This window comes from Echinops telfairi, unplaced genomic scaffold (genome assembly GCF_000313985.2).
Source record: "Echinops telfairi isolate 266 unplaced genomic scaffold, ASM31398v2 ScPeMD7_23;HRSCAF=83, whole genome shotgun sequence".
Classification (NCBI taxonomy): Eukaryota; Metazoa; Chordata; class Mammalia; order Afrosoricida; family Tenrecidae; genus Echinops; species Echinops telfairi.
The window spans coordinates 33,868,295-33,881,038 of record NW_022103920.1 but is presented as its reverse complement, the minus strand read 5'-3'; the positions used below and the strand labels follow the sequence as shown (position 1 = coordinate 33,881,038).

General features: G+C 47.1%; 1 protein-coding gene across 1 annotated transcript in view; it reads right to left on the bottom strand.

The window, feature by feature from the left end:
• Positions 1-6,471: 6,471 nt before the first annotated feature.
• DOCK4 (dedicator of cytokinesis 4) overlaps positions 6,472-12,744 on the bottom strand; it is a 503,583-nt gene continuing 497,310 nt past the window's right edge. The window contains exons 52-53 of the mRNA XM_045288941.1: positions 12,584-12,645; positions 6,472-9,152 (exon numbers count right to left, since the gene is read on the bottom strand). Coding sequence (XP_045144876.1) covers positions 8,694-9,152; positions 12,584-12,645 — 521 coding nt within the window. The 3' untranslated portion in view covers positions 6,472-8,693. The remainder of the gene's footprint in view (positions 9,153-12,583; positions 12,646-12,744) is intronic.

The window sequence follows — 12,744 nt, the reverse complement described above, 5'->3', positions numbered from 1 at the left end:
TCCTGCCTATGTTTTCTCTGACATACAGGCATCTTGAAATTTTACAGTCAATTCTGTCACCTTTTGGTAATTTCTGAAACTCAGAAATTTTAAAAAGAAGAAAGTTGTTTTGCGGAGGTTGATACATATTTACTGTATATACTCAGGTGTAAGCCGAGTTTTTCAGCACATTTTTGGATGCAGTTTGTGTGGTGAAATTAGGTGCCTCGCCTGATTTCCGGGTCGGTTTATACTAGAGTATATAGGTAGTTGTACTTGCCCTGACCCTCAGGCCAGTTGAATGGGGTCAAAGGTCACAGCTTACTTTATTTTCCTCCCACTGACCCACCAGTGGCAAAGTAGTTACACTTTGGGTGGGCTGCTAACTGCAAGGTCAGCAGTTTGAAACCACCAGCTGCTCTGAGGAATAAAGATGAGGCTTTCTACTCTCATGAAGAGTTACGGTCTTGGAAATGTCTAGGGGCAGTTCTACCCTGTCCTATAGGGTCGTTCTGAGTGCAGGTCGGCTCCGTAGCAGTGGGTGAGACCCCTTTTCCATGAGAAAGGAAAGGCTCTTCAGAGTGACAGGAGGGTGTGCGCGTGGCGTGCTTAAATTCTGAGGGGAGAGAGCTGGCCTGCCTCTGAACCTGGCCCAAGGATCCGGGTACATTGTGTGTGGGAAGGCGGGAGTCCACGTGCAGATGGTCAGCCAGGATGCGTGTCCCAGAGACCTTCCTCCAGACTCCCCAGTCCCTCAGTCTGAAGTGAGCGCTCACTTCACCCACCGGGGAGGACTGTAGCAGGGCCCTGACAGCACCCAAAACACTCACTCAGGAACAACTGAATGTGAGCCTTCACATGCCTCAGACAAAAGGAACCAGTCAACTAGCACGGTCCTGTCAGAAATCCCTACCCCCAATGCATTCTGTTGGCTGTTTACTGCAACCAAGAGAGAGCAGCCTGCCCCAGCCCCCCACTCCCAATGATGCCATGACAGTACAGTGTGCTCCTCTCCCTGCTGATCTCTGCTGCTCCTATACGCTGCTCCTGTACGGCTCTAGAAACACCTCCCCTCCCACCGGCCTCAGGCATGTTCAAGGTGCAAACTCAGCCATGCTGCTGAGAAAGGTCTAGAGCCAGGTTAGCTCTGTCTTATGAAAGAGAAAATAAACAAATTTTTTTCAGAGAAATGAAACCATGGGGTGGTATCTGAAATTCTCAAGTGTTTTTTTCCTTCCTCTTAGCCTCTTAACATGTACCAACGTTTAACAAATACCATTTTACAAGGTTCATTATGAAAATCGAAGCCAGTCATCACCTACAGTGGGCCCTCCCCCAACCACCCGGACCTTCTCACGCCCTAGAAGCAATCTGTGCCACTTCTAGGTCTTTCTGGATGTTTATTTGTACCTCTCTCAATCTGAAGGCATCTCACTTGGCTCTTTCAGGCCACCCCCTTGTGGAGGATGGGAATTGATTTCATTCTATATGCACACACACTCATACACTATTTTCATCTGCGTCTTCCAATATTCTAGTTTAGACTGAGATCAGTATCCAGGTCTTACAAGTTCATACTGGCCACAGACCAGGCCATGAGTACATTTACTTTACGATATAAGATTTTTGGGTCCTTGGAAAATCATTAATTCGTTTGGTTTTTTATCTCTCTCTCATTTGCAGAACATCTTGAATATCCCTAAAAGTAATATTCCACCTGTGTAAAATCACCCTCCAGGGAGTTCCAAGTATTCATACAGATCCTCATCGAGTGGACAGCTCCTGCTGCTCGCCGGCCTCCGGCTCTCTGAACCTGCGGTACACAGGTCTCCGGAGAGGCCCAGTGTGCTGGAAACGATCCCCCTCACCATTCTGAGGGCTCCCGCTGCCTGAATCCCATCCTCCTTCACGCCTTTCTTTCCTTCCAACCTGATAGTTTATTTAGGTGAGACATTTTTCCCCTGGTAGTTTCCTTTAAAAAACCCCACATGAGTAAGTTTTTGAGCCCTCCTCTCACATGTCTGGCAATAACTGTTCCACTACTGATCATCTGGAGGGGTCTACACATCCTTCAAAACTTCCCATGCAGTACTCCAGTGTCTTCTCACTGCGTGCTTTAGAGAGCTGGGGAGCCAATGGTGTTAGGCAGACTAGGGTCCTCCAACGAGGTCCACAGCCCAATCCCTATCACCCAGGAATATGCCCAATTACTGGGCAAAGGGGAATTAAGGTTGCAGATAGAATAAGGGCCCCAATCCGTTGGTCTTAAAACAGGGAGGTTAGTCTGTATTAGCTGAGTGGACACGATGTCATCAAAGAGATCCGTAAAATTGTTAGAGGAGGCAGAAGAGGTAGAGGCTGGTGTGACGGTGGAAAAGAGCTGGAATCACAGCCTGACAATGCTGACTCGGAAGGTGGCGGAAAGAGGTCGTGAACCAGGGAGGGCAGGGATTTTCAACAGCTGGAAAAGGCAAAACCCAAGGTTTTGAGTGAATCAGAAATTCACTGTTCCACGTCAAGGAAGTATTTCATAGGAAGGGTGTGCCACCCGTCGAAGGACCTCTAACCGGTTTCTAGACTCTGGCTCCTAAGAATAAAGCAGCTCCCAACATGAGCGCCCGAGATGCAACTTGGTTAGAAATAATTGACCAATGCATGAAACAAATCATCCCTTTGCCCCCACCCTTTCAGTCGGGGAGTACGTTTTAAAGAAAACACCCAAGACAAACACGTGGCTGAATGAACTATTGTCCCTGGAGACTGTAGCCTCTGTGACCCTGGGCCCAGAGGGATGAGATGGTGTCCAGCCGACACTGCCTGCCACCCAGAAAGGGATCGCATGAGAAGGTCTGAGACGGAGTGTGAGAAAATGAGGGGCAAGACTCTAAATCATTACAAAAAGGAGAAAAGAAAAAGACTAGGCTTGCGGGTTGGGTAGACTAGTGGAACCTCCCTGATAAGGTCCTACAGGCCTGGAACAGTGCACCCCATGGGATTTTCAGCCCGACAAAAGGCAGGTCTATAATGTGAGCAACAGCATGAGGGAGGCAGGCATTTCCTGCAGTCAGCTCCTTTGAATCACACTGGCAGCATGTACCCAGGGCCTACATTCAGAAGGCAGAAGGGCTTGAGAGGGAGGAAATAATGGACAGGGGAAGTGTAGGGACATAGGTGTGCTGACTGCAATCAGTGACACAAAACAGTGAGTAGGGATTTTTTTAATGGAAAACGGATTTCCGCTGTAAACCTTCACTCAATAAAAATTTTTAAAAAGAAATAGGAAAAAGAACCCAAACCATGGGGAAAGTTCTATCTAAGAATAGCGTCACAGTGGTACTTTAGGTAGTAAAAAATGTCATATTTGCCTATGTGCATTTGTACATTTAAGATAGCTCAGTACATGGTAGTCAAGATGGATGACCCATCAGAGACACTGACAGGAGAAGGGTTCCCTGAGGGTATGGGAAGTGGGGGGGAGGGAGGAGAGTTGATAGCACTGATGACTGATTGTATAGCCCCACCCGATGGGATTGGACAACAGAACTGTATGGGATGGGAAGGGAAATATTGGAATGAGTAAAATATGTCAATAAGAATATTATTGCAATGACAATAATAATAATAATTTACAAATTATCAAGGGTTCAGGAGGGAGGGGAAAAAACGAGGAGCTGATACCAAGGGCTCAAGTAGAAAGTAAATGTTTTGAACAAGATGATGGTAACACATGTACAAATGTGCTTGACAAAATGGATGGGTGGATGGATTGTGATAAGAGTTGTATGAACCCCCAATAAAATGATTTTTTAAAAAAAGAATATTATTCCAAAAGGGAAAAAGATATAGAGCAGCTATGTTTTAAAGGGGGAGGGGCATATCCATTAATGAGGGGATGGTTACATAAAACATGGAATGCATACCGTGCTTGTTGTATACATGCAATCACAACAAAAACAAACATAGCCTTAAGTAAACAAATTACAGGCAGTAAATGCAGGCACACTGTCATTATAACCCCGTGAAACCCACTGTGAACGGTAGCCATTTACCCCTATACAACTTGTGTTTACAGAAGCATGCTTTTCTTATCCCATTGCCATGCACATCGCTCTGCTCCTCAGAAAACTCGTGCCCGGGCAACTGACCTTGTTCTTCATCACAGGGCCTTCTCAGCAGACCTACCAACTCTTTAGGGAAGGTACCAATCAATCATCTATATCCTAAAACTCTTTGAGTCCCTCTGTTTAAAACTGTCTTGTTGTTCCCACCAACCTTAGAAACTCTTATATCAGGATATTTACAAAATACCAATCAAGGCCCTCAGTGGAAGACCCACCTTAAACCAAAGACCAAAATGTCAGTGAAACCAGCCCTTTGCCCTTCCCCGTCTGGACATTAGTGTTAACCTGTTAGGTGATGCTCCCCCTAGTGGCAGTGAGCGATCATAAACTGGCCGCTGTCATAACACAGTGGTTCTCAACCTGTGGGTCCTGATCCCCCTTGGGGGGATCAAACGATCCTTTCACAGGGGTCACCTAAAACTTTTGGAAAAGATATAAATGGTTCAAAATATATAATTACGTACTGTTTTGCGATTAACCACTATGCTGTATGTTTAATTATACTCAATTTTTCACAATGAAAATACATCCTGCATATCAGATATTTACATGATGATTCATAACAGTAGCAAAATTACAGTTATGAAGTAGCAGCAAAAATAATTTTATGGTTGGGGTGTCACCACAACATGAGGAAGGTTGAAAACCACTATCTTAACAGATTGTGTGGGTGACACGGGAAACTGGCATGCAACAATGTAGAAAAACCTTGGTAATCCATGTAAACCACAGACCCGTGGCCATCGATTCCACTGGCTTGAAAGGAATCTATCTAGGGATTCTGAGACTGGACATCGTGACGGGGACAGAGAGCCCGTCTTTCTCCTGCAGAGGGGCTTGATGGGCAGTCCTTTGGGTTAGCAGCCCAGCGGAACACCTAATACATTCATGTACAGAGACAGAAGGATTATGCAAAAACAATAATGGTAAGGGGTTTGTATTCCTATCATTTTTTCAAGCTTTCAAAAATGATGTTCTTACATAATCCAGGCAAGACTTATTTCAAAAAGTAACACAGAATTCACCAGTCACCTTTTAAAGGCTAACGATCAAATAAAGGCAAAGCTTGTTCTTCTCTTTGTTGTGTTTCGTAGAACAATCAATAGCAGTCCAGAGAGAGGACTACTTAGGGAGGAAACTGGCCTGTTCATACTGTAATTATGCTTGTACAATCGAAATACTTCAGAGCTCAGTTGTAATGAAAATGGGCCCCAAATGCTCTACATTCACTCAGTTAATGCTGAGAAACAAATCAGGAGCACACCGATGACGGCCTTTCAATGCGTTTTGGTATCTGATGGGACAGAGGCTTTCAACAGCGGCCCGCTCAGTACTGTTACATAAAACAAGCACAGCACAGCACAGATGCATCTCGTAAATGAAAGGCCAGGCTTCATCAACAGAAACCTCATAGTTACCAGGCTATGCGACACTTGTCGAATCCCCTCCCTGTTGCTTTATGAAAACCAGGGTGAAAGACTGGCACAGAGAGCGTGTGTTGCAGCTGGCAAAGGCGGCCAACAATTCAACAATTCCCCTGTACACGGAAACAGCTTATCTGTTTTGTGTCAAGGTGTCTGAGTTAGTTAATTATGCCAGCCTGGCCGATAATCACATGTGGTGCTGGTTGAAAGGCGGAGGGATAAATGGGTGGTGAAGCCTCGCCTTTCTAGTTCTCGGGTCTCTTGTTTTGTGATGGTTGCATCGGGTGCAGCTGCCTTAGCAGTTCCCTGCTTCAGCTTGCAAGATTGACTTCCTACAAGACATCCCCAAGGAGAAGCCGCATGGATCTATCCCGATGCAGCCCTGGGTGCTGGAGCAGCCGTGTGGAGACCCCTGCCAGTGCTGAGATGCTTACACGTTCACTGACTCAGCTTTCCTCCTGCAGTTGGCATCATTGCCTCTGTTTTGTGAGGTGGAGGACTTTGTGGACTGGTGTTGGGTATGGGTTAATGTTGGACTTGTGGGCTTGGGCAGCATTGGGTTGGGATGTTTTCGTGATGCACATTTTCTTTGCATAAAACTCTCTCTTATACGTGAGTTGCTGTGGATTTGTTTCTCCAAAGTACCCAGACTAATACAGTGTCTAATGCACACACACTTCGATGCTTTGAGTGTGACACTGGCTCTGGGTAAAGTAAGTGGCTGGTCAGCCCCTGAGGGGGTAATCTTACCTTCTCCACCGGCTAGGAGCTCAAACTGTCAACTACTAAAGGGTTGCTCTCCATGGAATGGACGAGCTTCGGCGGGAGGAGGAAGTACATGAATGGAGGCAACAAGGTCTAGCGACAAAGTCTGAATGATTTAACAAGGCCAGGCGATTTCCACAGTTCAGACTATGACACACCAGTGAGAGGAATAAAGACAAATATTAAGATTAATCAGGGAATTTTATTTAATATTTAACATTCAGCAGCAACCAACACGAACAGTTGCGCAAACTGAATCTCCTGAATGTTCTGCTGTGGAGCTGCTTCAGAGAAACACGCCGATGGCAACTGTGACTGTCCATTGCTAGACATTAAAAACTCAAAGAAAAACCAAAACGGCTTCAAGAGCAAGTAACACTGATTCCTACTGTGCCCGAGCACACGTCAACAGATTATTAAATTACATGGGAAGAGGAAATCAAAGAAGCCTGGTTATCGTATGCATGTTGCCTTATTTCAAGGGAAGGTTTTACTTCTTTAAAGCAACGCAAAATGGAGCCTTCTATATATTTATATTTATATATGTACATATACACATATATTTTAAGGATGTGATTACAAACACAAAATGTTATCATCAAAAGCTAGTTCAAGAAATTCCCAACTGCAAAAGTTTCAAGATACAAAGCTAAAATTCATATGTTCCTTTTCTCAATTATGAATACTTTCACTAAACATAAATATTTTAACATATATTAATATTTTTGACATTCAAAATTGTAAAGTCAATATGGCAGAGTTATTGTTAAAAGCACATATGTACAAATAAGTCTTTTTTCATACATAAAGTATTTGGCATAATTATAACAATCATACTGCATCCACCACTGTTTGCTTTTATTTTAACTTTTTTTTTCCTTTTACAACATAGTGGCATCTCTTATTAAAATTAACCAGTTATGTACAAAAATACTTGAACATTTTTTTAATAGAAAACCTCTATAACCAGGCTCAGCAGCATATACCTGCTGAGTGGTTTCATTAAGAGAATATAAAAAAAGTGGTCACTGCCTTCCAGGTAAGCTATCAACAGAAACAAACACAGTTAAAGTAAACTGAGCTTCCCAACAAAAGAGGGGAAATACTTAACAGCATGGTTTTAAAATACAGTTCGGTATCTATCTATTGTCAAGTGAGTGTTATCAACAGTCAGTAAATGAAAAACACAAAGATACAAAAGACATGGCTACGTACAAGGTGCTTTTTCACACTCCTACAACAGGGGCATTAGCATCGCTACCTAGATCTAAGATGCTACCTTACAAACTTCCAGCTAGGTCAGTCAATAGCCATCCTCCTTCTACCAAAGGACAAGAGGTTCAGCTGAGCAGACAAGCTCCAGAGGAAAGAATGGGGAGTGTGTGTGTGTGTGTGTGTGTGTGTTTAAAACCAGGATTGAAAGTTAATGCCCTTGCCTTTTGAAAGTCCTTTTGCTATTTAATCATGCTAATATATTTTCTCTAAGGTTTTTTTTCTTCATTTACGCTATTGATTTAATACTGTCCTGTATTGATTCCTGAATTCTCGTTAATGGAACACATTAATCTGTGCCTCCGTAACACTTGAACATCTGCTCTTCTTCAATGACAAGTGTTGTGTAGGAAGCTATCAAGTAGGGAAGCACAAAATTCAAGTAAACATTTCTCCTGTGGCCTTTTCCTTCGCCTAACTGATCGGAACTCTGAAAGTAAATTGCACCTTAAAAAAGAAATACAGTCGATACTCGGGCGTCGGGGCACACAAGGAACCATCAACCCACTCACAAAGTAGAGTTTGTTGGTGGGAGCAGCTGTCAAACATCAAAGACCAGCCGAAAACCGTTGACAATCTCAATCCTGGGCCCCTTTCAGGATGGTGTGTAACCCGCCTGCTTCGACCTTTGAGCCTGATGATGTGCGCTGACCCGTTAGCTCTAGCTCGAGGAAAGAGCCTGAACCTCCCCTTACCTACAGAAGTCTTCGAAAGTAAGGACCGGCGTGTTACAATGTTCACTGACTTGATACACATGAGCATCAAGTATTCGGTAAAAAGCTGACATTGTTATCCCCCAGGGCACTGATGGGCAATGTTGTATTGGTTTGGAGGTTAAACTATATTTTTAAGAAGTGAACATAAAAAGATACAAAATAAGCTTTTATCACTACTTATCACTTCCACATGAGAAAGGTCGTTCATGGCACCCAGCCATACGTGATTGGGCGACCGGGAAGTTTGGATCCGGAACGTTCATTACTGTGCAGCATCGCATTAATAAGCATGTCTCCATCCCGCTCCTTCGGCAGAAAACCCGAGGAGGTTATTAAAGTGCCTACACTAACTGCCTTCTCCTGCTCGGTATTTTGTAAACGGCCAAGAATTCCTCGCAGGGGTCTAGAAAAGTGACTCAGAGCTGAGAGACTTTCCGGGGCAGGGGCCGCGGCCGCGACCCGGGCTCAGTCCTCCGGGTCCCGTTCTCCAGGTGGCTGGAGCGCGCCGGCAGGGGCTTAGGGGGCAGCGCGGGGGGCTCGGAGGTGACCGGAATGGACAGGCTGTGAGGTAGCGGGACGGGGCGCCGCAGAGTCCGCTCGTAGACGCTGTAGGGTGGCGGCGTCTTGCTCTCCTTGCGCACGGGCTCCTCCGGCGCGCTGTAGCCGGACATGGGCACGGGCACGGGCACGGGCACCAGCCCTGGGGCTGGCGGCTCGGTCCCCTGGTTCTCAAAGCCAGAGGTTTCCGACGTGCTGCACCGGCTGAGCGAGGAGATCCCGCTGCTGTAGCTGCCCGACAGGCCCGGGGAGTTGGAGATCAGGCCTGGGCAGTGGAACTCCACCGGAGACGGGGTGAATGACTGCACGGAACCCTGCTGGGGGGTCAGAGACAAGAGCAAGGGAAGCCGGGGTCACCTGGAAGCTCGGACCGCCCTGCCCGATGTGCATCTGCAGGTTGGTCCGACCAGGGTGAGGGCTTCCCTGCCAGGCTGGGCACAGAGCCCTTGACTCCTCCCCCTCTGACCTCAGGCTAGGAGAAGGGAGTGGGGGTCCAGATCATTAGTCCAGGGGTTTGGAAGGTGGGGGGCTTAGTGCCATTGCTCCTTTCTGGAACTGGTCTCTTGAGCAGGCAAGGCCCTCTTCCCGCCAGAGGCTAAGGAGGAGGTCGTGGGGAAGACACCCCTCAGGCTCTGCCCCAGCTCCGGACTCCTGACCTGAAGCTGCCCGCGGGCGCCCTCAGGCTGCACCTGGAGACGGAACCTAGTCCACCTGCACAGTCTTTTAAAGAAAAACCCAACTCATGGCTCCGATTTTTATTTTTAATTAGAATAATGCTCCTATAACTCTACATTTCTGGTATTTCCAAAGGTCTAGCACAAATGCTCACGTATACCCTGGATGGGGGCGATCTTGTGGAACTGTGCTTGGGATGTCCCCAGGAGCAGGGGCATGGACTTCCCACTTTGCCACAGTCCCCACTCCTCCACATTGTCCGCCACACACCCTGCCGCCTCCACTTATCATGTTAGCTCATTGGCCGCATCCAGAACTGAATTGGCAACTTCCCCAATGCGGAGGGCTAAGCACTCTGAGTCCTAGGAGATGCTCTGTGAAAGGAGTCATCAACATGTTGCCCGAGACTTAGTCCATAGGTACCCTTTAGAGCACGGGTGCATGTTAAAGTCTTGATACGTGGTCAGTCAAGAAACTGGGATAACTCTGTTGAGTCCAGTGCTTCTGAGACTGAAACGGGATCATAGGGCCACTTTTGTACTTCTCCATTAGTGCCCCCGAAGATGAATGTTTTATGGCAAACCCTTTGAAAAATAAAAATAAAAAGGTTGCCCCGTATGGACACAAATCCTGTCCTCTAGCAGTAGCCGAGAATGATGCCAGTCCAACTAAGAGGGCTCCTTCAAGGTAAGGATGGTGAGACTTCCCTCCTTTGGCACTTGTTGTCAGGACAGGCCAGTCTCTGAGGACGTCATGTGTGGTGAAGTGGAGGGGCAGTGGAAAAGAAGGCCTTCAAGGAGCTGGATGGACAGCGTGGCTGCCACCATGGGCTCAGGCACAGGAACAGTTGGGAGCTGCGGGGACTGGGCAGTGTTTCCTTTGGTTGTGCATTAGGTTGCTATGGGCTGGAACTGACTTGCCAGTACCTAACAACCACAATAACTAAGACAGGGAAACTCCCTGCTGTCTCTGTCAGAAATTAGACCCCCAAACATTCCAAATGGAGCGGGTCAGCTCATTCTCAGTGGGGTTAGCTCTAGCGTCTCACTGCTGGAAAACACTGAGCTGTATCAGTTAAAAGTTGCAAACTGCATTCCAAGGGTGGCAAAATGAGTAGCTTGGGAGTAGTGTGCCCTCTAATGTGGTAACATAGGAGTTACAGCACAAATGTTCCTTCTGTTCTCTTTCTCCTAAGCCTTTCCATAAAGATGTAGATAGCCCTAAGGCTTTGTAGGGTCAGTAAAATTATCTGCACATTTGCTGAAGTAGGCTACTCCCTCTGAAGCTGGCCGGAAAGACGAGAGTAATACCATTTTGGCCTCAGCCTTTGGAGTAGCACCAAAGACATCACTCCTGTTAACGTCATTTCTTTTGAGTCCCTGCCAGTCCTCACCTCTCTCCTGGATTAGAGGACCCGGGGTGGGGGTGGGGGTGGGAGGTAGATAGATACTTAAACACGTTCATCCCTTAGGCTAATTTCATGTTGAAAGATGAATGTCCAATAAGTCATCTTGTTGTCGGACAACTCTACCAAATCAAGTTGAAGAACACAGACGTTGATTCCACAGCAACTTGCCGTAAAGGTGTGGAAGGGGCCTGCTGCCTCCCTGCGTGCCACATCCAGCTGGTAGGTCTTGGGTTCCTGAGCAAACGCGTCCTGCGTGCTCTGTGATTAAGGGTTGCCCTGCCAGCACAACTAGTACACCGTTTGCTCTCACCAGCAATTTCTGCATCAGGAATGTGGGGAAGGCAAACGAAAGCATGGTCCTTGGTGCCTTTCTCTCCCACATTCCCAGTTTCTCTCTGGCATCCATGTTAGTTATGGTATGGATTCTAATTTCTATGCCCTCTGTAATGACCAGTCCCTGGAGAAGGACACCGGGCTTGGTAAAGCAGAGGGGCTACGAGAAAGAGGAAGGCCCTTGGAGAGCTGGACGGACCCGGTGGCTGTAGCATGGTGAGGAGGGCGGAGTACCAAGCACTGCTGAGTGCTGCTGTGCTTCGGGTCACTATGAGTTAGAACTGACGTGGTGGCCACACATGAACTGCCCTAGAGCGTTTACTATGGTCACCTGGCCTTCTCTCCTGGGGCACCACTGGGGGGGTTCCATAGTGATCCTGCCAGCTAGCAGCCAAGTGCACTTACCCAGGGTTCCTCAGATTGACCACACCACAGCCTGCCCCTCTGTTTTCAGAGGCTAGCTTGCCTTTTTCCCCTCCCTTTCACATGAAATAAAAATGCCTCGGTTAAAAGGGCACAGAGCACGTAGATCACGAGTCACGCAGACACAACTCATTCTCTCAACACTCACTTCCCCTCCTACTGGCCTCTGCAGCCACTCTCCACAGACCTCCTTCTCATCAGTACAGACCAGCCTTGCAGCCTGTCTAATCGAATGCAGATAAAGACCAAATCATACTCTTTACCGTCATAAGGGATTCGTATGTTTACAGATATGAAACAGCCCCCGTCTCCACATCAAATTCAAATGTCTGACCATTAAGTCTTTCTGATTTGTTCCCAATAAGTTTGTTTTTGTTCATCTTCCCACCTTGCTTTGCATGCATAGCTAATGTGAATGGGATCCTGGGCTCAAACTTTCAAAGAGAGCAAGAAAGTTGGATTGGGCCTTGGCAAAACACGGCTAATGATCAAGGCCAAAAGGCACAGAGGAGTACTGAGAAAGTCTTAACTCTTCATACTTTGAAATCTAAGTGCCTTTTCTCTCGTTTTAAAAAGACCAGGCTACAAATGTGTCAGGGAGCCTGCTGGGACCACATTTAAGTGCCAGTTCAGTCAAGGCGGAGACTCAGCCTTGTACACCCCCAGCTCCCCCATTTGGAGGATGAGGTTAATCATCTGAAACCAAAGGGCTGCAGCCCTGGGGGGTGTTCCCCTCAAAGGGAGAGAGGCTGTGCTACCTTCGCACCCCACACCCCACCCCACCCATCCCTTCTTTGTATGTGTTGTGCGGTGTAAATGCCAGCACTGCCTGATGCACCAGGATGGGTCTCAGGGCAATAGGAACCAGAGCCAGGATCTTGGCTCCATCTCCGGCACAAGGGCCTGTACCTTCAATGGAGAGCGTCCGGCAGGCGAGGGGGAAACTGGCGTCGTGTGTCTTGCCGGTGAAGCTGCAAATAGAGAGAGGGAGGTGTTGAAGGGATCAGGTATCAGGCATCAAAGAACAAAAAATCAAATCATTGTGAATGAGGGGGAGTGCAGATTGGGGA